This window comes from Acomys minous (genome assembly GCF_964271855.1).
Source record: "Acomys minous genome assembly, chromosome: 13".
NCBI classification, from domain to species: domain Eukaryota; kingdom Metazoa; phylum Chordata; class Mammalia; order Rodentia; family Muridae; genus Acomys; species Acomys minous.
The window spans coordinates 34614888-34640607 of NC_140495.1; the positions used below are offsets into that span (position 1 = coordinate 34614888).

At 41.6% G+C, this 25720-nt stretch overlaps 1 protein-coding gene across 2 annotated transcripts in view; it reads left to right on the forward strand.

Annotated features, from left to right (window-relative positions):
- The first annotated feature begins 12444 nt into the window (after nt 1–12444).
- Nucleotides 12445–25720, forward strand: part of ME1 (malic enzyme 1) — a 110838-nt gene continuing 97562 nt past the window's right edge. The window contains exon 1 of one of the 2 annotated variants that reach the window (XM_084754095.1): nt 12445–12642. In XM_084754095.1, the coding sequence (XP_084610221.1) occupies nt 12565–12642 (78 nt within the window). In that variant the 5' untranslated portion in view covers nt 12445–12564. Of the gene's footprint in view, nt 12643–22510; nt 22603–25720 lie in introns of those variants that run through there. The other variant, XM_084754094.1, reaches the window with a different exon arrangement.

The window sequence follows — 25720 nt, forward strand, 5'->3', positions numbered from 1 at the left end:
GCATCAGGGCCTGGGTGGTGTGGGTGTCCCAGCAGCAGAGAGTTCCTCCCTGTTACAGGCTCAGATGCTCGGCTGGTCTGTCATCTGCAGGGAGTTACTTAATCTTGGAAACAATCACTTCCTTTATATTGACTCAGACAAATATGCCAACTCTTAGAGTTAGAAATTGTAAGCATTAAGGTTACCCTCAAGACATTTAGTAATAACTCAGAACTGCTGCTGATGCACTCTTTCCCTTGGAAGAATTAAAACAAACAAACAAAGTCCTTTATAAAGAGCCTTATAAAAATTCTTCATATAATTTTTATATAAAATGAATATACTCTGGGGATTCTTTGCTATAAAGGCATGGTTTTATAAGTTACATGCCTTTTAAAAAGATGAACTCTTCTTTTGGCAGGGAGCTATTTATTTGAGAAAGTGGGACACATGGTAAGAGAGAGACAAAATAGCATATATAAGAGAGGAAAGAGAACAGTTTGGGCAAACATGTTTGAGAAAAAAAAATCTCAGGTTATTGGCACATTGCAATTAGCTGCCCTCTGATGGAGCTGTAACTCCAGTCTGCAGAAATTCCAGTTTCTAGCTGTGGACACAGAGCTGCCGTCTCTCAGGGACTATGCTGTCCCTTTCTTCTTCTTCTTCTTCTTCTTCTTTTTAATTAATTAATTAATTAATTAATTATTATACAGTGTTTTGCTTGCAGGCCAGAAGAGGGTACCAGATCTTATTGTAGATGGTTGTGAGCCACCATGTGGTTGTCGGGAATTGAACTCAGGACCTTTGGAAGAGCAGGCAGTACTCTTAACCACTGAGCTATCTCTCCAGCCCCGCTGTCCCTTTCTTCTGATTTGACTCATTCCGTGCTGTTAAACGCAATTATACATTTTTCCTTATATTTGTAAGTTCCATCTCAGAGTTCATTTGGTAGTGATCTTTTGCCCCGAGAGATGGTAAAAGTTTTATAACTCGACCGGACTGTTTAAGTAGAAGACTCATTTTGAACAAATTGCTCTTTCTGATTTAAGAGTTTGGAGCAACATATTCGACTAAAGGCAGAATGATGCAAGTCTGGTCTTGATTCTACCATGTTGATACTTAGAAGAGGGAAAAAAAAAAAGACCTTTTGGCTGCTGCTATCCTGTGTGGGCTGCTTCTGTCATGGAATCACAGTCTTGAACTTGGATCTCGTCCAACATCCCTCTTGATTCAAGAATGTGTTCCTTAGCATAACTTAGCACTCTATGGATGACCGGCTAGTCTTGGCTTACAGTCTACTTGTGATGGGAAAATTTATCTGCATAAAGCCCCTTGTCCATTTATGGCATAGTAGAAGGCCGTAGGCCAAAGGCGCTGGCCGTGGACACAGGATGAATTAGCATTCACATTCTAGCAGCCTGAGTGCCCGCCAGTTATCTGCCTTACCCAAACCTTGCCTTCCTTGCCTGTTCTAGCCTGGGAAGTGATCAAAAGAGGTGACGACAAACTGCAAGAAGACAAAACTAGCTCGTGTAAAATATGCTCAAGGCTTGATAGCTTCCTCTCACTACAGGAGAGAAATGTCTTTTCCTATTAACCTCAAATGTGCCTCCTTATAAACCATTTCATTCAATAAATATTTATCGGGAGACTGGTTATGGCACAATGAATAAGACAGATGAGAAGTTACTCTGAGGAAAGTTATGGTCTGGTGAGAAGAACAGGTCAATGGAACATCAGCGAGTGAAGTTCACAGGGGGAAAGTTAAGTGACTAGATAATGATGTCTGTAATAAAGCAGGGTGAGACATGAGTCAGGGATGGCGCTGTTGAGGCTGCAACCCCAGGGGCAGTTCTATCTTTTGGTCCTTGTGATGTTCTTTAGAGCACCATCCCCCAAGAGTTTTGGTGAAGAGAGCTAATTACATCCTTTTTGAAGTTATTCTTCAAGCTATGTATCCATATATATATACATATATATATACACACACACATACACACACATATTATATATATATATATATATTTAACACATGGGACATGAGCTCAGGTATAGACTGTAGACCAATAATACCAAGTGAGTTGCCATCAACTAAAGGGCCTGGCCTTTTCCACGTGAATTGCTGTAAAGACACATTTATTTCCTCATCGCAGCTTCCTCTCTACTTCTGTTTCAACTTATCATGCTAGTTACAATCAGTCAGTGGGAATTTTTTAATGTAATTCTTTCTTCTACTGTACTAGCTATTTGATCAGTCTCAGTGTCATTTATAACTCTGGTTATTATTTTATATGACTGTGAAGTGCGCAATCCAAAAACGAAAACAACCACCACAACAAAAATTCTCAAAGATATTCCAGAGCCTTGGAATTGCCCAACAAATAGAGCTAAAAGTGTAGTTTATTCATAAAGCACGTAAGTAAAATGTGGGGGAGGGGGCTGACGTTTGCTTCTCAGTCCTGAAGAAGAATCACACATCTACCCCCCCCAACAATTTTCTCATAAAAGCTACACTATTATAGATGAACCACCACCACCACCACCACCACCACCACCTGCCGTGTGCTTTTCAAACTCTCTCTATCAAGACAAAAGAGCAAAGACAGTAAAATCATTCTATTAGCAGCTTTATTCTGGGCGGAGGCAGGACTGTTAATTTCCTATTACGGGTGTTACTTTAAATCCACTTCTATCTGGCCAGAAATAACATATTAATAGGTCATATTAATACACGTTAGTTTTATAGCAGAAAGATGGGAGTGTCTGAGCTCTTGTACTTACACATTCTCAAAAAGCACGAGACTGAACCTTCTCCTTCAACTCCTAGCTTGAAGATACCCTTTCTCAGACACTCATAGAAATGATTATTTAAGTCAGCCAAGCATAAACATTTAATATTCTTTTCTGCTATAGGATATGCTTTAAGAACTAAACAAAAGTGTTTAGAGTGAAAACTTTGAATCTTGGCATGAAGCCAACACTCAGAGGACCAAGGATGCATTCCTAAGTGTGGGAAAGCGTTTGCCTTTGAGAGAAATTGAGAAGAAGTCCCCTCCTCCTCCGCAGCCAAATGTCACTGAGTGTGAGCAGAGAATTGGTCCTTGTTCAGAGGGGAAATGTTATATGACATAATTATTTGGATAAAATAAAACCGTAGAACACATTGACCTTGGGATGCCCGCTTCGATTTTAATTTTTATCTGTCCATGTATTTCCTTGGAGAGTGAGTGAGAAACTGACATTTAGTTTAAAGCTTAATCTGTGTCTCTTTTCTAACATTTCTAAATATTAAAATTTCTAAAACTTGCCAGCAAAGCAGAAAAAAAAGCAAGGGTGAAGACCTTAGGGAGAGTTCTTTTCTCTTGATGTCTCAGCTTTCTGTGGGTAACCATCAAACAGAGTGGGGGCTGGCAAATACTCAGGTCAGGGAAGAAGGAGAGGTTTTGGGAAGGAAGATTCTTGGCTGATAAAACACCACGTAGTTTTCTTTCCAATGAATGGACACAATTCTGATGAAGACATTTCTTACATCAGCTCAGATCTCATATCAACAACACTTACTGATTCTGATGGAGCCCTGTGATGATTATAATATTGTGTATGCCACCATGCCCACCCCTGATCTGGAAAACTTTAAGAGCTGATTTTTAAGAACTTGAGACTTGAGAATTTTAAACCCAATATTTTTATACTTGGTCCCTAATTTTGCCTGTGTCTGGAAGCTTCTTCCCTTTGCAACTCAGCATAGTCTTTTGTTTCAATAAACACACACACACACACACACACACACACACACACACACACACACACACGAGAGAGAGAGAGAGAGAGAGAGACAGAGAGAGAGAGAGAGAGAGAGAGAGAGAAAGAGAGACAGGGACAGGGACAGGGACAGGGACAGGGACAGGGACAGGGACAGGGACAGAGAGACTGCCCCTTGTATCAGGGTTACGTGCTAAAATATGATGGAGATGGGAAAGAGATGGAAGAACTGTGTGTGCAGGGTTGAGGGGGGAGGGGGAGGATTCTTCAATGTCTGCAGACTCCGGAGCACGTGATCAAGGTCAGCTCCTGTCCCTGTAAGTCCAGAGTGGACATGTAATGGTCACACTCTCTCACTCCTCTCAGCTGCGTTATCCGCATGACAGAGCAGCTTCGCAGCGAAGGGAAGGGAAGCATGCTGGTAACTTTCCCTTTCCATTAGCCTGGCAAGGTAAACAGCCTTCTGTGTGTGTGGGGGACGGGGGGGGGGGGGGGGGGGGGGGGGGAAGGGGTGGAGGGGGTTGGGGGAGCTCAGGGCAGGTGATTACTGACATATTTTTCTGGCATTGGGCTGCAGCAAAGGATACGTACATGTCTTCAAATCTCAGTATAAACAGGCCGGCTGTAAACAATTGCACATAAAGATTCCTCTATCTGTAAACATTCCATGTGGCTTGGAAAATCTTGAAAGACTAAGTGAATTCTTAGAGAAAACAAGGACCCAAGCCTGCTTATTTTGAAACCACAAAATAACTTAATCACTTTCTTACCAATTAAAATTGACTTTTTATTTTTGCCCTGTCCAAAGATTTCTAAGTTCCCCTTCAGAAACCTAACTATGCCTTCAGGAGACTAGCCCAATCGTGCTGTTTTCACTTAGGCAAAATTTATTTCAACACTCCCCGTTTCTCCTCTGGCATAGGTGCTTTCTCTCAGGTCTCTTCATGTACCATGAATGAATCTCTTGTATAATTCTCCAACACAACTTTCCTCAACACACTGTTCCTCCCATAAACCAGGTGTGGAGCTCTGCAGTTACACCAGCAGACTCTACTTAGGATTCCATTTGAAAGCCAAGTAAGTTTTTTGGTGGTAATATAGAGGGAGAGCTGGGACTTAGAACTGCCTTACTTGTACTTCTGTGGGCCCTGGATGCTAACCACTAAACATAGCCCCTGGGCTCTGAGTTAATGAAGTTTGTATGTTATGAGTTGGCTTCCAAAAGAAAGAATATTCTGTCTATTAAGATTATACAAACTAAATAAAGTAACTTAATAAGGCTCTTCTGTCCACGAGGATTTTTTCTAAGTATTAAAAAAAAAAACCTTTTTGAAATAAGAAGGCAAATAGTTCAATACGGTGTTAAAGGACGAATGCCAATTTAAAAGCAATAATTTGCCTCTCGTTCCAAGAAGAAAATTTAAAACTTTAACAAGTTTTTGTGTGTCTGGTAACCTTGATTTAAAAGTAAATCATATGAGGGCTTTCTCTAATATTAAGATGTTCAGAATATATACATACTGATAGGTTAAAAAAGTGATTTAGAGATTAACATCATATTGTATTTGAAAGCCAGTTGTAGATTAATTAACTAGGACATCTGATAATCTGTTTTTTTAGATGAATCAGGGTTAAATGGTAAATTTGAGCTGTAGTTTATTTGTAAAAGTTTTAACATTTCTGCGATGTTCTTCAACTTCAGTTTTTAAATCCTGAGATCATTTGTGTTTGTTTTCAATCTAGTTACTTCACAGTAAGGGGAGCAGGGTGGATCTGCACAGGTGTTTGGCACAGTAAGGTGTTATGAAATCTATCCGGCCCATCTTAGACTAGCATTATGTGGCTGTTGGCAAGCTCCCAGGAGTTTTCAGTATCCATGATACTGATGAATTAGACTGCTGGTCCACAGCCATAACCATCTCAGGAATGAGAGAGAAAGGGCCGTGGTCCCTGAAACCTTACAGAAGAATGCACCGATCACATCCTCCAGTAGCAGGAGGATCGTACAGTGCTGTTCTTGCATAAAAAAAAAAATAACATATACCTCTTATGTAAACCTCAGACATTGTGGACTTATAAAATGAACTATGCTGTTAACAGTCTTGGAGCATATTTTTCTAAATTTAAGAGGTTCTCCACCCATTATTATTCAGTTTCTGGCATTATTTTTTTAATATTTTTAATTACCATATTGTTATTGCAGCTAAGTAATGCATGGTTCGAACAGGTCCAGATATTTTTTTTATTTCAAATATGTAATCCTTCTGTGGTTCCTTCCTAGCCTTCTATGAAACTAGCATAATTTAGCAACCTACCTACAGTGCTTAAGGCAACACTGCAGAATAGTGTAACAGCTAATTTAACATGCTGGCTGAGTCTTAACATATTTTAAAAGTTTGCTATTTTTGAAAAACTTTAAAGAAACTATATTTCACTAATCCACAATGAAAGCAATTTGGAACTTTGAAACCTCCTCCCAGTCCCAGGTATCAGCAGTAACTATGGCAACAGGTATGCTGAAGATAACCATAAGGGTCTAAGTCTGAATCTGAGCTGAATTCTGATGACATACTTGCGTGTGTGGTTCATATGTATATTACATGTACAGATGTGGAGGCCAGAGGTCATCTCATCTGTTGTTCTTCAGGAGTTGTCTACCTTGGTGAGACAAGACTCCGGGGCCTGGAACTTGCTTACTCGGCTTAAGCTCGCTGCCCACGCAGCCCAGGCAGCTCACTCATGTTTGCTGCCCTAGCACTGGGATTACAAGTGCACATGCTTCAGGCCTGGGGTTTTTTTTTTTTAATTTTTTAAAATTTTTATTTAAGTTTTATTCAGATTACATCTCAATTGTAATCCCCTCACTTGTATCTTTCCGTTCCCTCCCTCTTTCATCCTATTCCCCTCCCCTAGGTCTGTAACAGAAGGGGACCTCTTCTCCCACTATAAGATCACAGCCTATCAGGTCTCTTCCTGGTAGCCTGCTTACTCTTCCTCTGAGTGTCACCAGGTCTCTCCACCAAGGGGAAGTGGTCAAATAGGAGGCACCAGAGTTCATGTCCAAGTCAGTCCCTGCTCTCCACACAACTGTGGAGAATGAGCTGTCCATTGGTTAGATCTAGATAGGGAATCTAGGTTTACTGCTTGCATTGTCCTTGGTTGGTACAGTAGTTTGAGCTGACCTGCCTGGGTCCAGATCCGCCAGCCTTAATGGTCTTCTTGTAGGTTTCTAGGACCCTAAGGATCCTTCTATTTCCCGATTCTTCCTTACCTCTCTCACCCAGAGTCCCAGTAGGAAGTCCCAGTATCTATCCCAATCTTTGGGCTTGGATTTTAGGGATTGGCTCAGATCATCATGAGCTCTAGCCCTCTCTACCAGCCTTTTATATATATATATATACTCTTTAAATCAGTTTACTGCACTAAGTTCATCTCAGCTTGTTTACTTAGACACACTTTATATATACTGTTGTCTGTGATCTATGGCAGGCATAAGCTAGTGCTGGGAACAGTTAACAGGGTGCTTCCTAGCTCTGAGTGGAAGATAGTCATTTCAAAGCAGCTTCAACAGCTAGCGCCCCCTTCCCCCCCAGCAAACAAGCTCTTCTTACAAGGCGACTTTGACTTTCCTCCTATTGCGGCAGCTTTCTGTAACAGTTCGGACTGAGAGAGAGCCGATGATCCGTGGCTGCCAAGGTGAGGTCATTCTGGGGAAGAGCACCTGTCTAGCTTGCTCTGTGTGCATACAGGCCAGGCTCCGTGTCAATTGCGTGTTAGTGCTCAAGGACCTCCAATCAGCCCATAATGAGAAGCCATGTAACGAAGGGACCCTGAGACTCCCTGAAGATAGATACAGAGATAAACGATGTGTGTGTGTGTGTGTGTGTGTGTGTGTGTGTGTGTGTGTGTGTGTGTGACTGGACAGGTCCCAACTGCCAGCAAGATATGCTTTATTCAAACCCCTCTTCTTTCCTCTCTTTCTTGAGATAAGCTCTCTCTCACTATGTTCCCCACGCTGTTTTGATAACTCCTGCTTCAAATAATACTGCTTTCTGAGTAGCCTGGACTATGCAGGCATGCCAACCACCCTCACCGTAGCCATGTAAGAAACCCTGGGCCATTTTCCAACTAGGCATGCAAGGAAGCCACAGGCGAGCATGCGGCGGTTGCTGTTGCTTGAATCTTGAGGCACCGCTACCTAGCAATGAATTCTGTTCTGCACACTTTTGGGAAACTCCACGTGCCTTTCCAGTTTTCCGATTCTATACTGAAGAGAGAGAGACACACACATTTTCTCATTCCTGTCCACTGAACAGCTTTCCTACTCCTCAACCTAGAGAAGGCAAACTTCAGCATACAGTTCATAGATAGCTGACCTTAGCCCTAGATAGAGCAATTACATACTGGGGAAGCTGTATGATAGCCTGTAAAATAAGCAAAGCAAAGCAAAGCAAAGCAAAGCAAAAAACCTTCCTTGCCTATGTTTTCAAGCACCTTTCTCCCCCACTTAAAAAATAGGATGCAGACATAACATTTTTCCAAAACCACTTAGTTTATTATAAAAGAGAATTTAATACAAACTGAAGACTTGAGCACAACACTATCATTCACACAAGGTTAATACTTAACCTTAGTCAGCCAGTTAATGCTGCTTTATAACATGAAGGCCTCCATCTCCTAAACCTGGAAGTAAAATTTGTATTCTTGAAACGTACTTGAAAGCCAGGCCTGGAGTATACATGTGGAATTCCAACAGCTGAGAGGTGGAGGCAGGAGACTTGCAAGTTCCAGGACAACTTGGGCTACTTGGGGACACTGTCTCAAAGAAACAAAGCAAAGCATACATCACACACACACACACACACACACACACACACACACACACACACACGTTAATTTTTCTTTGTAGTGGCAGATGATAATGTTTTCTTTTTAAAAGGTAAATTAAAGACTTACCTGGCAGGGGAAATATCATGATGACTAACATTGGGGTGCCAATTCTTCAGACGGCCAGCTCCCGAATAATGACATAGTCACCCTTTGCTAATTATAAAAACTTGGCCTTAGCTTAGGCTTAAGTTCTCCAACTAGCTCTTAACTTAAATTAACCTGTTTATATTAATCTTTGTTCTGCAGGTGGCTTATTACCTTGCCTCAGTACCAGGACCTGTTTTTTGTTGTTGTTGTTGTTGTTTGTTTTTTTGTTTTTCCCTCTGTGTCTGGCTGTTGACTCCTCCCTCCTGATTCTTTCTCAGGTCCCCATCTCTGCCCACAAGTCCTGCCTTCCTCTCCTGCTTTTGCTATAGGAATTTTGGTTCTTTTGTTTGTTGGTTTGTTTGTTTCCGAGACAGGGTTTCTCTGTGTAGCCTTGGCTGTCCTGGACTCACTTTGTAGACCAGGTTGGCCTCGAACTCTCAGAGATCTGCTTGCCTCTGCCTCCCGGAGTGCTGGGATCACAGGCGTGTGTCACCACCGCCCAGCAAAAGTAGTTCTATTTGGGTTTGAACTCCAGACCTCTAGCCTTACCAACTGAGCCACCTAAAGCTCCTCGGCTCTTCATTAAACCAATCAGGAGGGGAGGGATGTGAATATTTACAACGTGGGATGCGTGTGTTGAACAACTAGTAACCAAACTAAAGTGAGGACAGTACTCAGCTCTCTTGTGGTAGAGAATTAGCAATTGAATATACAAAGACAACCTTCACACAGTGTACAAAAAGGTCACCCGACACAGGATCATGAAGGGAGTTTTCCCAGAACTAATTCATTCCACTCCAGATCTGCCAATCAATCCCTGTGATTTTCCTCAAACGAGGAAAACCCAACTGCACATTTTCAGCATTAGGGGGTAGGGGCGAGAGGGTCATGACATATACATACAACTGCGTTCCCACTCACCCTTGATTTTTTTTTGGAAAGGAGAGAAATTAGGCAGCTAGAGCCATATGCTTGATTTATTTCTGTTGTCAAATGCATAGTAAAACATCTGAGGGGAGACAGGCAGAGCACAAAGGTTGGGGATGAATAAACTAGAATAAGCCAGGGAACTCTGACTGCAGTTCAGATTCCCAACTAGCAGTTTTAATGCATTGTGGACAAGCAAGTCAGCTATTTACATGTCTAAGTGAGTAGTTTCCCATTCCATGTTGATGGGACATTTATTTCTAGGACTACCTCGGTGAGGGAACAAGTTTGCTAGACATATGTGAAGTGAGGCCCCATTGCCACTTTGTAGGAGTTACCCCTAAGACAATGCTTCCACCATTCAGAGATATTTTTTAAGCACTTAAAACAGAAAACATCTCGTTTTTAAAAATGACCAAAAACGTATTTTAAAATGAGACTGACTCCATAGGCGGCCGGTGGCGGTGGCGGCGCACACCTCTGATCCCAGCACTTGGGAGGCAGAGGCAGGCAGATCTCTGAGTTTGAGGCCAGCCTGGTTTACAGGGAGTTCCAGTACACCCAGGGCTACATAGAGAAAACCAAACCAACCAACCAAATAAACAAAACCGAAAGAGAGAGACTTCATATTGCTAATTGCTGAAATAATACTCTATGCTTTTTTTCATAGTTTAGATGTTGGGATTCTCTACATCTTTTCTTATATATTGTCTCCTCCGCAAGCTTTTGTTTGTGTGCTGGTGTCCCTGTCTGAAGTTTACATTTGGGTAAGGATTCCGCAAACACTTTGAATACATTAAGGGATAAATGAATGTACTGAGGATCAGACGGAGAACCTCACTCATGCTAAACAAATGCTTTACCAAGGAGCCACATCTCCAGACTCTGCTTTCAACATTGTTTTTTTTTTTTAAAGATATTTTTATGCACACTAGTGTTTGCCTACATGTCGGTATGTATACTGCATGGGTGTCTGAGGAGGCCAAAAGAAGGTGTCAGATGCCGTGGAGATGGAGGTACAGGCAATTTGTAAGCTATACCACTTGGCTCTTGGGAACTGAACGTGGGTCCTCTGCAAGGGTATCAAGTGCTTTTAACTGCTCTCTTCAGCCCCTATTGTTTTATTTTCAGGCCCTGTTTGTAACATTCTAAACATTATCAATTATGTCCAGAGTGTAACATTACAGCCCTAGTGTCACAAGGCAAATGAAAACAAAGGACGGGGATTTTTATTTGTTTGCTTTTGTCTACAATCTATGCACTTGTTTTTCCACCTTTTTGGCAGTAAAACCTAGTTTTATAAATGCTTAAGAAGAATTAAAAGTTTAGTATTCTAGTAAATATGTAGGAAATAGGTTTTTTGCTTGGTTTTCTTTTTTAAGTCTTTTTTTCAAATGTGTATGAATGCTTACTGTTCAAGATGACCAAAACTCATAGGAAAAGTAAACATACACATAAAAGATATGAATTTTACCCATCCTGGCGGTGTTTATAATCTCTTTGTAATAACTGGCTTGGAGGAAGAGGCCATATGCACTTTGGGGGTTATTCTTTATCAGTGTTCCTGGCTATAGATCTCAAGTCCCAGAAACAGGAATGGACAAGCACCATCTCTAAATTTAAGTCATAAAAGCTTCTTTATACTAAGCCCGTTGCATTTTGTTTCTCCTGGAAGTTTGTGATTGTGATATCCAGGTCTGCTGTTAACCTGTTTTTGAGTTGCACAAAGAACTCTAATTGTAATGTGCGTCCTCTAATTTAGGAGTCTTGTAATGTACACCTTCTTCTCAGATGCTTTGAGGCTAATTAATTATGGATTATAACATTCACAATGAATTTTAAGCGCAAGAAATGTGTTTAAAGAACTCTGCGATGCTAGTATAATGTTCTCTGTAAAATAACTGAATTTAGACAATGTAAAAACTGCGCCAAAGGAACTTCTGAAGTCAAGCATAGCCCAAAGCTCTTGCTGTACCGATAGGGTCAAGTAAAATAACTAGAATAGAAGAAAACAGTATATTTCACGGGAAGATGGGCAATATATAACCCCACACTGTCCTGCAGTGTCTAGGTGAAGAAGACCTTAGCATCTGCTCATCCTACTTAACTGAAAAGAAAGGGTACACAGGCGGCTTTGGTGTCTGAAGGCTGCTTTGTTGTTTTTGCTTTTTGTTGTTGTTTGCTTGTTTGTTATCAGACATTCCTTTTGGCTGAGTGGAATTGACTACTTCTCCAGTCCTTGGATATTCAAGCATAAATATCAGTAATACCACCTCAGGATTTCAATATCGGAAGACCTTTTATTTTGACCGTCTTTCATCAATGAAGAAACCAGTCTTGCAAAAATTAACATCTTGGCTTCCAGAATCCTCAGGAAAATTGTTCTTAAGCTCAGTGGGGCTGTTCCCTGGACCCGTGCACTCTAACACCTTTCCTCTTATCATGTTCAAATAAAGTTCCTCTTAGATACTAGGTGAGGAGTTGCCCTCTCGCCCAGTGCCATCGAGGCCTGGGCATTCTGGGTCAAAGTTGATCCCTCTCCGGCATCAGGCCCCGGGGGCATGGCTGGCATCCAGGACGGCGTTGGGGTTAGGGGAGGACAGCGGATGAGCGGAGAAAGCGGAGAAAGCGGGGCGGCGGCCCGCCCCTCACCGGTCGGAGCCCAGGTCGCCTGCTGGGCTGCCCAGCCGGCGCCCCGCCCCCGCCTCCTCGCACGGCGGCTCAGCCGATGCCGCCGTGACTCAGCGCTTCTCGCGGGCCGCCCGGCCGCGGCGGCGGTGGCGGCGGCGGCGGCTCGGCGCGGGCTCCTCCCGCCTCGCCACCCCCTCTCGCCACCCACGCCCGCCCCCGGCCGCGGGGCCTTCCCTCGCGCGGCCGCCGCCTGCCGCACTCCGCGCCCGCCCCGCCACTGTGCCGGCCATGGAGCCCCAGGCCCCCCGCCGCCGCCACACCCACCAGCGCGGCTACCTGCTGACACGGAACCCGCATCTCAACAAGGTGAGCCCCGCACCCCGAGAGCCGCCCCGGTGTCCCCGCCGCCGGCCGCGGGGACCTGCGTGCCACCGAGGGGACGTCCTACCCGGGAGGCCCTCAGCATCCCGATGTGGGACCACCGGGAAAGACGTAACTCGTGCCGGGGACTTCTTTGTCTGCCCTTCTCCCATCCCGGGAAGGGCAGTGTGGACTAGTGTGGGAACTGAACGTTTTCCGTGAGGGTGGCAGGCGGGCGGCCAGCTTCAGCCGCGACGTGCCATCCCCGTACAGGTGACCCGACAGGCAATGACTGGAGGCTGCTGTGGAGACAAGTGGCCCCATTGGTCCTGCCTGAACAGAGCCGGGCTCTGAGTGCCTGGGATCCCATCCACACAAGATATGGGGAGCCAGGGCCTCTTGGCTTCTGGAGTGACCTGGTTAAGAGGCTGAGGATGCCTGGTGGGTGGTTTCTCTTGGACCCTGCATGGATCCCGTGGTGGGAAAACTTAACATGATACTGTGCTAAAGCCATTTATTTTTTTGTTGTGTTTATTTATCTTTCTAGATTCAGAGTTTTGGGAAGTTAATTTTTTAACCTGTCCTTTTTTTTTTTTAATTGAAAGGAAATTCAGTGTATGTGCTAATTAGAGTTCTCTTTTCACTTGCTGTGACATCTGCCCTCCCACCCTATACCCCAGATCTCTCTTAAATGAAAACACTGTAGAAACAACCATTTGGCTTTTGTAAATAACTAGGTTTTATTTTATAGTGTGGGTTGTCTGTAGATTGGGGAGAAGAAAGAGAGAGAGAGAGAGAGAGAGAGAGAGAGAGAGAGAGAGAGAGAGAGAGAGAGAGAGAATTTCTGACATTTCCTATTTATTCAGTGCCTGGAGCATGGCATAAGCACGGAGGCCTGTTAAGTCTTTTGGGGTATCACTTTAGTGAACCTCCTTTTTCATTAAGAAGTGAACCTCATCATGCCCCTCTAGTCGGTTTTGGTGACTTGTTGATCATCATTATTAAAGACGTGTGATTATTTTATACATTATAGTTATAGTTTGAGTTTTCAATTTTTTGGAGCGAGACTTGTACAAATCTTTGATTATTTAGTATTTGTAGTTGTGTATAATTTTTTAAAGTTTTTCTATTTTTTCCCCTGAAAATAAATTTAATTGCTAGGTTGATTTTTTTTTCTTCCTTTATTATTCTGTGGTCGAGGTCTATTTTTACTAGAACAAAGGTAAAGTGTGGGGTGACAGAACCATTTGTGCCTTTCACGTGTTACCTGCCTGCCCTGCTTCATGATGAAATTATGGGTTGCCTTGACAAGATCACATGAGTAGTATAACCTGTTTGATTTTCTTAAGGCTGAAATGTTTGTTAAGAGTGGGTAGGCAGGACAGGCCATCCCCTAGCAAAGGCGTACTTCACTGTGTTTGGAATTTCCTGTTAACCTGGAACAGCTGGTACCAACTTTAGACTAACATTGTCACAGAGATCTTGCACCAACAGTAGAAAAGTGCAGTATTCATGTGCTAACACGTTTTATCAGTAGTATGTCAAGTTGGGCTACAAATCTGGGTCATCCTGGGACAATCAATATAATGAACTTTACTTATTCAGCCTTGGGATCAGCTCATCGCCCCATGGATGTAACATCATTGAAATCAGGTAACTGGGATTTTCTTGCTTTGCCTTATACTCAAGACTCTTGGCTTTGCTTGTAGGACAGGATTTTTAGTTTATTTAATTTTTTTATTTTGAGATGAGCTGACTCCAAAGGGATGGTAATCTTAACAACACACAGCCTAGTGTAGCCGTCACCTGGCTGTAGAAAGCCTTGTTTAATCACACTAAGGAAGAAGTTTATGGCCCTCCCTTCGGGTGATGAGGACACACTTTGTTCCTTTTTGAGGCTGAGGGAAATGGCTCAGTGGTTAAGAGAGAGAGAGAGAGAGAGACGGAACATTTCCACCAGTTAACATCTTTTTAACATTCTCCTTGTTTTTTTTAGATTTATTTATTATTTTATTTATTGCATATGAGTGCTTTATCTGCAGAAGAGGGTATCAGATTACATTATAGGTGGTTGTGAGCCACCATGTGGTTGCTGGGAATTGAACTCAGGACCTCTGGAAGAGCAGGTGGTGCTCTTAACCACTGAGCCATCTCTCCAGCCCCAACATTCTCCTTGTTATTCAAGTATTTATAGTGCGACATCCTGCTATGTTGAATGTAAAACTAATGTTTTACTATCTACCCTAGATTTGTCTAATTAACTCCCAAACTTCGCCTTCAGTTTAAAATATATTTGATTATTTTCTTCTTTCCATTTTTTGTTAATGTGATTCCTAAGAACTAAAGTGATATTAAATGACTCATTAATCTTTTCCCTAGGGAAGATTTTCCTAATTATCTTCTTCCCATTGTCATTATTTAATACTTACACTTATACAGCCAGTTAGCCCATTTTTTTTTTATTTATCTATTACTTTGTCAGTTTGTTTTTATTTGTTTAGTCAAGGTCTGATTGTGTAGCTTTGGCTGGCCCAGATGGACTTGACTGTAGAGCAGGTTGAACTTGCACGTGTAGTGATCTGCCTGCCTCTGCCTCCTAGTGTTCAGATTAAAGGTGAGCATCGCCCCAACAAACTACAGGTAGCTTCCAAAGCCTTAGTTCTGTCGTTACTCTAAGACAATGCACCCATTAATGTAGTTATCTGATAAATTAATGCACATTTACACAGAAGTCTAAAGTTCATTTGAATTTGTTATTAAATTGTATAATGGAGTACTGTCAGAAATGTTAGAATTTGGCTTTTACAATCTGTGAAATTTTAACTACTTGTTGGATAGTCTTAAGGAGGTAAAATTGGTTAAAAAAAAGTTATCAGTAGACACAAAGTGAAAAAAAAAACAGAAACAAACAAAAAACAACTAAACAAACAAGCCAAACCAGAGAGACATGGGATCTTCATAATTCATGCAGGATTCTAAACCTTCCTATTTGCTAATGATCAAATGCATACCACTTCATACTGATCTCATCATAGCTATTGGGAAGTATTCTTCCTCACACTCATGAAATGTACTGTTTATATGAACATAGCATATATATCTATATCTAGATAGATATAGATATACACATCCACACACACACACACACACACACACACACACACACACACACGCATATATAATCTTTTGAGATAGGATCTTATTTAGAATAGCCCAGGCTGGTTTGGAAGTCATTATATAGACTCTGCTGGCCTTGAACTCAAAACAATGCTCCTGCCTCAGCTTCCTGGGTGCTACAATTGCAGATGTGAACCACTGTACCCCACAGCCTGAACTATTTTTAAGATTCATATGTGTGCCTATCATTCATATGTGTGTGTGTGTGTATATATATACACACACACACATATAAAGGTCTAATTTAAAATTATTATTTTCAGAATATTTTCTGATATAGATGACTTGTGTTTCTGTGTTTTAAGAATTTTTATATGACTAGTGTTCATTTTCTATAAACTGCTGTATAAAAATTAAAGTTGTATGTACAATAAAAAAATAATTATTCCCATTATTTCTCCCTTTGTTTATGCAGTGACGGGAAAACACTGGTTGGTAGCCTTCTTCTAGGTAATTGTTCCTATGAGTCTCCAAATGCTACTGCTCTGTGGCATCTTAGGCATTTGATCCAGCTGCAGCTAGTGACAGTGTCTCATAAGGATTTAATTTGATCCTCATTATTAACTTTGAAACCTAAATGATGAGTTTCTGAGACGTGCTTCGTAGCTGCTCGCTCCCCAGCTGTGGTGTGCTCTGAGGAAAGAGAAACAAACAGGTCTTGAGATTAACAGCAGAAAGCACTGTAGTTGAAGGCAAATGATACTTGTTTTGAATAATACAGAGAATATTAAAAAAAAATCACTGTTTTTCCTGATGCCGTGGAGATGGAGGTATAGCTAGGCCAACCATACAACCGTCCTGTTTGCAGATACCTGACGCTTTTGAATTTGAAGATGGAAGGCAGTTTATCTCTGATCTTCACTATTCCAATCTGGTGACTTTGGAGTAAAGCAATAAAATTGTTTCAAAACCATGTGGGAGCGTATGTTCTAGAGCTTTTTAAATAAAAGGGTCAGTGCCGTCTTTTTTCACTGACTAAGAACATCAGCAGTTGTGCTTGTGCGCTCGTGCGTGGTTCCATGGTGGGCAGTCCCAGGCAGGAAGCCAATGGATGAAGGGGTCCTAAGACTCCAGTGCACAATTAGTGGTAGGCCCCTTAAATTTAGAGTTAGATTACAATATTTTTAAAATTACTCAGACTCCAAAGGTATTTTTCAACTTGATTGTGACATAGTACATCTATATTATAAAATAATACCGTACACATATATGCACATATGTGTGTGCATGTGTGTGTGTGTGTGTGTACACACACGCTATAAAGGTCTTTATATGCTGTGGACTACATTACTCCAGAAGTCTCATGTGGCAACTGTAATTCCCAGGACCTCAGAATGTAATCGCTTTAGAGGTAAGATCTTCCAACGGGCAGTTAAACTAAAAGGAGATCCTTAGGGTAGGCCCTGACCCCATGACTGTAGGAATGGATTAAGGCATATTACAGAAGACAGACCTGTGAGGACTGAGGGAGAAGGTGATAGTTCGTGATCAGAAGCCAACTGTAGAGTAGAAGCCGTGTGTCAGAATGAACCCAGCCCTGCCAATAGGTAGACCTCGGGATGCCATCCTCCGCAGCGGTGAGAAGAAGGGTTTGTTTAAACAACCCTGCTTGTGCTACCATGCTTATTTTGGTAGCCGTAACCATCTAATACACTTATGGAATTAAAGCAGTTTCATCACGTGACACTTTTACTTGTGTTTAGTACACCATGGTAGTATCTATCTACCTATCATCTATCTATCTATCTATCTATCTATCTATCTATCTATTTAATTTTTTAGATAAAATGAAAGCCAGCAGTCAGTAATCAGTTACTGTCTATAGTATAAAATGTTTTTGCTTTGACTCCTGTAAGTAAAGCCTTTATAAAAGTATTAAGGAACTTAGTTACAGAGTAACTCTCCCCCCCCCCTTTCTCAGTATTGCCTATGGGGCTCTAGTTCAGCATTGGCAGTTCAGCCCAGCTTCCTGTTTTTCTAAGCACATGTCAAAACCATAGATTTTTTTTTTTTTTAAACCAGAGGGTTGTAGAATCTTATTTTTCAGTACTGAGCAGTGAGTCCAGGGTCTTGTGTATTCTGGGAAACTGAGGCAACTATAGTCCTCACCCTCTCCCCCCTTTAGTTTTGTTTTATTTTGAGAAAAGATCTTGCTAAATTGTCCAAGCTTGCCTTGAATTTAACTGTGGTTCTTTTGCCTCTGTCCCCCGAGTAGTTGGGATTACTGGCAAGGACTACTACGTCAAGTTAATTCAAGAATTTTGAGATGAGGATGACTGTTAACAAGATTGACAGGTCTGGTCAGTGAGCACAATCTAAGTCCATGATTTGGACCATTAGCTGAAATGAAATTGAAACGTGGAATGAGCATCCTTTTGTTTGTCTTTAAACTTTTTACCAATTCAAGGTCTTACGTCATATTTTTAGGTCATATGGTAAATGCAGCAGTAGAATCATGATCAAACATATTGGTTAGACCAGTGAATATAGATAAGCTACATTATTAACAAATCTTTGTTTTGGTTGTTTAATAAAGCTCAAGCAATCTACACTGTGTAGAAGAATTATCCAGAACAGGGCTGGGGAATGTAGCTAACTTGGTAGTGTTCCTATCTTCAACAAAGCTCTGGGTTTGATTTCCAGCATGGCATAAACTGGGGGTAGTGGTGCTGGCCTACCACCCCAGTACTCAGGTAGAGGCAGGAGGATTGGAAGTGTCAAAGGATTGCGTTTGAGGCCAGCATGGGCTACATAATGCCTCTTCTCAAGGAAATATCTAGAACAAAATGTTATAGAAGGGCCAAGTAAAGCCATGGTAAGACACAAACAAGAAACACAGATAAAGATCCTGTATCAGACAGTGCAGAGCTGTTCTGAAGGTAGAAGCAGGGGGATTTCAAATTTGAGACCACCTGAGCTGCATGGTGAATTGTACATCAACCTGGATTATGCAATGAGGCCCCACCTAAAATATTTTCCAGAACCAAAGATTGAAAAAAGCTAATTACCACCTCTCCCCCAGCCCCCCCAATAAAAAGCAAGTCGTAAATGAGAGAAGGAATTCCTAATGATGAGTCAATTCTGAATAAAGTTATATTAGTTATGAATATAAACCAAGTAACGTACAGCCACCTTCATATTAAAGACATCTTCCTAAATTCTATGTGTTCTTACCACAGAAAGTGTGAGATAGTGCATATGTTAATTAGTTTAAGTTATCTATTCTATAATGTATTTCCCCAAATATGCATAATAAATACATGCAATTTTTATTTTTTAATTAAAATTATTCCCACCAGCAATGAAGGAGTGTTCCTCTCTCCCCACATCCTTGCCAGCATGTGATGTCACTTGAACTTTTTATCTTGGCCATTCTGATGGTTGTAAGATGGAATCTCGGAGTTGTTTTGATTTGCATTTCCCTGATGACTAAGGAGGTTGAGCATTTCTTTAAGTGTTTCTCAGCCATTCGATATTCTTCTGTTGAGAATTCTCTGTTTAGTTCTAAGCCCCATTTCTCAATTGGGTTAATTGGTTTGGTGGTGTTTAATTTCTTGAGCTCTTAAGAAGAGACTTGATACCCTATGAGCATATACAGGGGGAGGAGGACACCCTCAGTCACAGTCATAGGGGAGGGGAGTAAGGGTTTGAAAATGGAAGGGAGGGAGGAATGGGAGGATACAAGGGATGGGATAACAATTGAGATGTAATATGAATAAATTAATAAAATTATATTAAAAAACAGAAAAACAAATAAAATCATAGACCACAGCAAAAAAACTAAATTAAAATTATTAAAACTAAATTTTACCTTTTAAATTTAAGTTTAAAAAACCTTAAAACATCATTGTATGACATGTAGGAGAAATCTAATACCTTGTATCTTAAAGTAGAAAACTTTAAACTTCATAGTGCAGGATATATCAGACAAATTCTGTTCTCAAATTTCTCAGGTAATTTATGCTTTTCAAAACCATCAGCAAAACTCAGTTTCTCAATCAGGAAAATGGAAAATAACTGTTCCTTTCCTAAGAATTAACATGTAACGTGAGGGCATTGCTAGCTTCCAGGGACCTACAGATGTTAAGTTACAACCTCAGGCTAGAAATGTTGCTGTGTGGAATGACAGTTCTTAAAACCTGATAAAAACTACACAAGTGAGAAGCAGGGGTGGTCTAATCAGTCATTGCCAGTTTCTAACAGTATCTTTTAAATTGTGTGTTTAGGCCATTTACATTTAATGTTATGTTTGAATTGATGTCTACCATTTTATTAGATGCTTGTCCTCTCTGATTTTTACTTTGGGAGTTCTCCTTTTCCAACATTTTAATGCTTATCAACCAACATTTAATGCTTAATGCTTAAAGTATTTTAGTCTGTCTATTGAGTTTATGACCAAATCTTTTTCCATCAACTCACATCTTTATGTTCAGGTATAACATAAAGTTTTATGTCCTTTTAAATTTCCATACATATTGTGAAGAGTTTAGGAGACAGAGGAGAATCTGATACGGTTCCCACATATTTACAGCTTCTGTGCTTGCTTTGGTTGCTGATGTTCCAAGTTTTCCTTAGGAGACATTTCTCTTCCTCCTCAAGAATTTATTTTTAGACCAGGTCTACAGGAGACCAGCTGTCCTGGTTTTCCATTCTTTTAGAATGTCTTTATTTCACCCTCTTTTCTGAAGCACGTTTTCACTGGGTATGGAATTATCTCTTATCAGTTCTCTTCCTCACTATATACAAACATTGTTACGCTTCTCTTTGCTCTCCTTTGTGACAAGAGAGCTATTGTCCCTTAGGTAGATATACGTGTATGTATATCACTTTTTTTTTTTTTGATGTCTTACTTGTGGTGCTTGTTTTTCATTTTCAAAATCTTGAATATAAATGCTTTTGAAATTAGATTTTTTTGTTGTTGTTGTTGTTAATGCTCTTAGCTTTGTTAAACGTAGTGATTCTGTAACCTTACATCTCTTTGCAGTGTTTTCATAAAGTCAAAAACATGTTTCAAGTCTTTTTCCCCTTTCTCCTCCCATTGGTGTGTATATCTGTGTGTACATGCACACACATGTCAGTGTGGAGGATAGATACCTCTGGTGGATGTCTTCTTCGTTTGCTCTTCACTTTGTCCTGTGAGACAGGCTCAGTCCTTGAACCTGGAGATCACTGACTGGATATTTAGCTCGACTAGCGAACCCCAGGGATGCCTGCCTCTACCTTGCCATTTCAAGGATTAAAAAAGCATGACACCATGCCTGGCTTTGACGTGAGTGCTGGCGATCTGAATTGAGGTCCTTATCAAGCGCTGTTACCAGCCGAGCCAACTCACAGCGTTCTCTCCTTTTAAGACTGATGCTGTAAGTGCTAAATGCAGCGCAGTATCAAGAGGCCTCTTAGTCTTATATTTCGTAAATTTGTCTGCTTGGTTAGCCTGTAATGATCCATCATAAACATCCCTGACTCTTCCCACTCCATTTCATTGCAGTTCGTGAACCCACCCAGCGAATACTTTGAGTTATTGTGTTATTCAATTTGCGCTCGTTACTTGTGCTTAAGGAGATTTGCTGTTATAATTAATGATGATACAATAACAGACTAATGGCTCTAAATATTTTTTACAATAGCATTATAGATTCATTGTATAATTTTTTAAAAAGTGTGACAGGTGTGTATCCTGCTTCTGCGTCCCAGCTAACAGAGTCTGCTTGCTGTGGCTGTTACAGCTCCCTTAGGTTTTCTGTCTCAAGAAGAGTCAAGTCTTTCTGTACTATGTTCCTGGCTGTGCTGTGTCCTGCACCCCGCCCAGCCTTCACCTCAGACCTGAGCCTCTCTCAGTCACATTCACAGCTCATTTTAATATCCCTGCTCAGCACACTCTCCCCCTTAACCTTGAAACAAAAGTTAAGTTGTATGGTTTTGTTTTATTTATTTTTATTTATTTATTTATTTATTTATTTATTTATTTTTACACCTTGTGCCAGCTGGGTTCATGTCGACCTGACACAAGCTAGAGTCTTTCGGAAGACGGATTCCAAATCCTCACTTGAGAAAATGCCCACGCCAGATTGGCCTGGGGACAAGCCTGTGGCGAATTTTCTTGATTGACCATTGATATGGGAGAACCCAGCTGATTGTGGGTGGTGCCTGGGTACCCTGACACAGCAGCCAGGGCAAGACATGAGGGGCAAAGCCAGCAAGCTGCATGTCTCCGAGGCCTCTGCAGTAGCTCCTGCTTCCCGCTTCCATTTCTGTTTGAGTTCCTGTCCTGACTTCCCTCAGCTGTAGAGTGTGACCTTGCAGTTGTAAGGTGAAGCGAACGAACCCCTTCTTTCCCAAGTTGTTTATGGACATGGGGTTTGATCCCAGCAGCAGAAAGCCTAGGGCACCTGAAGGTACTACAATGGTTATTTTTAGTGTAATTTGCATAGTTGTTGGTAAAATATCCGGTTTGGTGTTCTTAAGTATAGGTTTCATGGTATTGTGGCCCATACCTCACAGGCTGTTGGTGTTTTGCCTTTAATCATTTGTTACGGCTGATTTTGGCTGTCTATTTGACGTACCTGAGAAGAGTGAACCTCCAGTAGGGAATTGCTTCTATTAGGCTGGGGGAATTTTCTCGATTGCTAATTGATAGAGGTGCTATGCCTGGCAGGTGGGCCTGGGATATATATATGGTAACTGAGCAAGCCAGAGGAATCAAGCTGGTAAGCAGCGCAGAGTTCCTCAATGGATTCTTCAGTTCCTGCCCCGGGATCCTGCCTTGAGTTCCTGCCTTGGCCATTAGATGTAAGATATGCCTCTTGTCCCCAGTTGCTTATGTCATGAGGTTTTAAAGTAGCAGCAAAATGTAACCAACAGAGCATTGCAAGCGCAGATTCAACAGAGAACTTGTTGGAAAAGTATTAACTGAGTGTGGCAGTTAGCTTTGATGTATCGCATTGCCTGGGCCACGGGGCTGCCCAGACATTTGGCCAGTTGGTATTCTTAGGAGTGCCTCGGAGGGTATTTCTGGATGGGTTAACCTGTGAGTTGAGTAAAACGGATTCTCTCTTCTGGTGTGGGTGAGCCTCAATCAGCTGAAGGCCCGGCTGGAATAAAGACCAAGATGGAAGGACCTCCTTTGCCTTTCTTTGAGCCAGGACATCAGGCTCACTCTTCCTTTTTTTCTTTAAATTCTTCACTGAAAGATTTCAAGGACCAATACCATACCACTGACTCCCCTGGATGTGCAGCTTGCTAGAGGTAGCTCTGTGGCTTTTCTGCCCCATAGTCATGTGAACTGATTACAATTCTCCTATAATTAATAAATCTCATATATATGTGTGTGTGTGTCTATACATACGCATGTATGTATGGCATTTCTGATAAGCTGACCAATGGAACTTCACGAGCTCAATGAAGTGGCTAAGTGAAGTCAGAAAACCTCCTATGCATGTCAGCTGTGGCCCTGTGGAGGCTGCTGACCATGGAGTTTCTGGGTTTATCATGTGTCTTAAAAGGTATGTGTGTCTTAAAATCTGCAGTGTAGTTCTCAGTAGCAGGCTTTGACATGTTTTATGCCAAAGGCTCTTTCCAGTTTTATTTAAGTGCATATATTTAAATCCACTGTTTAAACAGTGCACCTGATACTGTGAACAAAACCGATTGTAAGCCGGACATGGTGGTGCACGCCTTTAATCCCAGCACTGGGGAGGCAGAGGCAGGCAGATTGCTGTGAGTTCGAGGCCAGCCTGGTCTACAAAGCGAGTCCAGGACAGCCAAGGCTACACAGAGAAACCCTGTCTTGAAAAACAAAAACCAGAAAACGAAAACAGCAACAGCAACCAAAACCCTGATTGTATTGAAACTGTTGAAAATATCTAAAAAAATATGATGGAAGATATATTTATTATAGACAAGTTATACCAAGAAAATATACTTAATGTGCTGACACCTGAGTGCAGTTTAAAACACGTCTTTTTATTTTCTTCTTTTCAGATGTCTTACTGTTTTGCTAGTTCAGGCCTTAGTTTTCTGAAGAGCTGAAGTGTAGGTGTGTATGCCTAAGCCTGGCTCAAGAGTTTATTTTATTTGTGTGAGTGCATGTGTGCATGTGCGCATGGGTGCGTGTGCACATGTGCTTGTGCATGGATGTGGAGGCTGGAAGACAGTCTCAGGTGTCGGTCCTCAGGAGCCATCATCTCTTTCCGAAACAGAGCCTATTATTGATCTGCAGCTTGCTAATTGGGCTAGGCTTTACCTTAAAATTTTTATGCCGTTTGGCAGAAAGTTATTTTTTGTTTTTTGCTTTGTTTTGTTGAGAGTGAGTCTGTGTAGCTCAGACTGCCTTTGAACACTTTCCATGTTTACTTTTTATTTTTATTTTATTTTTATTTTTTTTATTTTTTTATTTTTTGGTTTTTCGAGACAAGGTTTCTCTGTGTAGCCTTGGCTGTCCTGGACTCACTTTGTAGACCAGGCTGGCCTCGAACTCACAGCGATCCGCCCGCCTCTGCCTCCTGAGTGCTGGGATTAAAGGCGCGCGCCACCACGCCCGGCTTACTTTTTATTTTTTAAAGACAGGCTATCACTGTGTACGTATCCCTATCTGGACTAGATAGAGCTAACTACGTAGACCAGGCTGACCTTGAAGTCACAGAGCCACCTTCCTGTGCCTGGAAAGTCATGCACTACCACAACTGTGTCTGCCCTTGAACTCATATTCTGGCTGCCTTAGCCCCTCTACAGCATGCTGAAATGACAGGCACGTGCCACCATACCTGGACTCTAAATCCATAATCCCTCCCTGCAACAAAACCTTAAGAATCGAGGCGTCGGGGGAGATGTTCAGTCACGTGCCCGATGTACAAGTATGAAGATGTAGGTTTGATTCCCCAGCACCCATGTAAAAACGTTGAGCATACTGGTACATGTCTCTAACCCCAGCACTGGTTGGAGGTGGAGACAAGAGGATTCCCTGGAGCTCATTGGCTGGGCAGCTTAGCAGAATTGATGAGTTTCAGGTTCAGTGAGAGACCGTGTCTCAAAAAATAAGGCGGAGGAGAGCAACTGAGCAAGGTGATCACCGAGGCCTCTGTTCTTCATGCGCATGTTGCGCAAACATGTACACCTCATACATATATACACCAGCATATGAACACAGGAAATAAGATTGCGCACCACTAGGAAAATGTAAAAATATTATGTTTTAATTAGAATTAGAAAAACAGTATATTTAAGTAGTAATAATTTAGGGACTCTGAAAGCTGTGGGAGGGATGTATGCTTCTCTTTTTGTAGATGTAAAATATGCACGTAAACTATGTGGGTAAATTCAAAATACGAAAATAAAAATTAAAGCTCAATTTAGCCTCTTAAATTTTTTCACTTGGTTTGAGACAGGGACTTGTTATGTAGCTTCAGCAAGCCTTGACTTTACAATCCCCCTGTCCCAGTTTTCCCTTATGCTGGAATTACAGGCATGTAGGTTCGATTTCATTTATTTGATTTAGAATAATAGCTAATAAAAATATAAATTTATCTCTTGTAATGTGTATTAATAAAATTTTCCAAAATTCTAAAATCTTTTAAATATGAAGAAACTTTTTTTTGTTTTTTTTTTTGAGGGGGGGAGGGGACAGGGATTCTCTATGTAGCTGCCCTAGAGTCACTTTATAGGCTGTCCTCGAACTCACAGAGATCTGCCTGCCTCTGCCTCCCAAGTGCTGGGATTACAGGCAAGCACCTCTGTGACCAGCTGAAGAAACATTTTTTAAGATTGGTTTGTCAAACTATTTTCAGTAACATTAAGTGTACAGGAATGGAGGCACCTTGTCTGTGTGTGGTGAGTACTGTAGGGTATGGAGGCACCTGGTCTGTGTGTGGTGAGTTCTGTAGGGTATGGAGGCACCTGGTCTGTGTGTGGT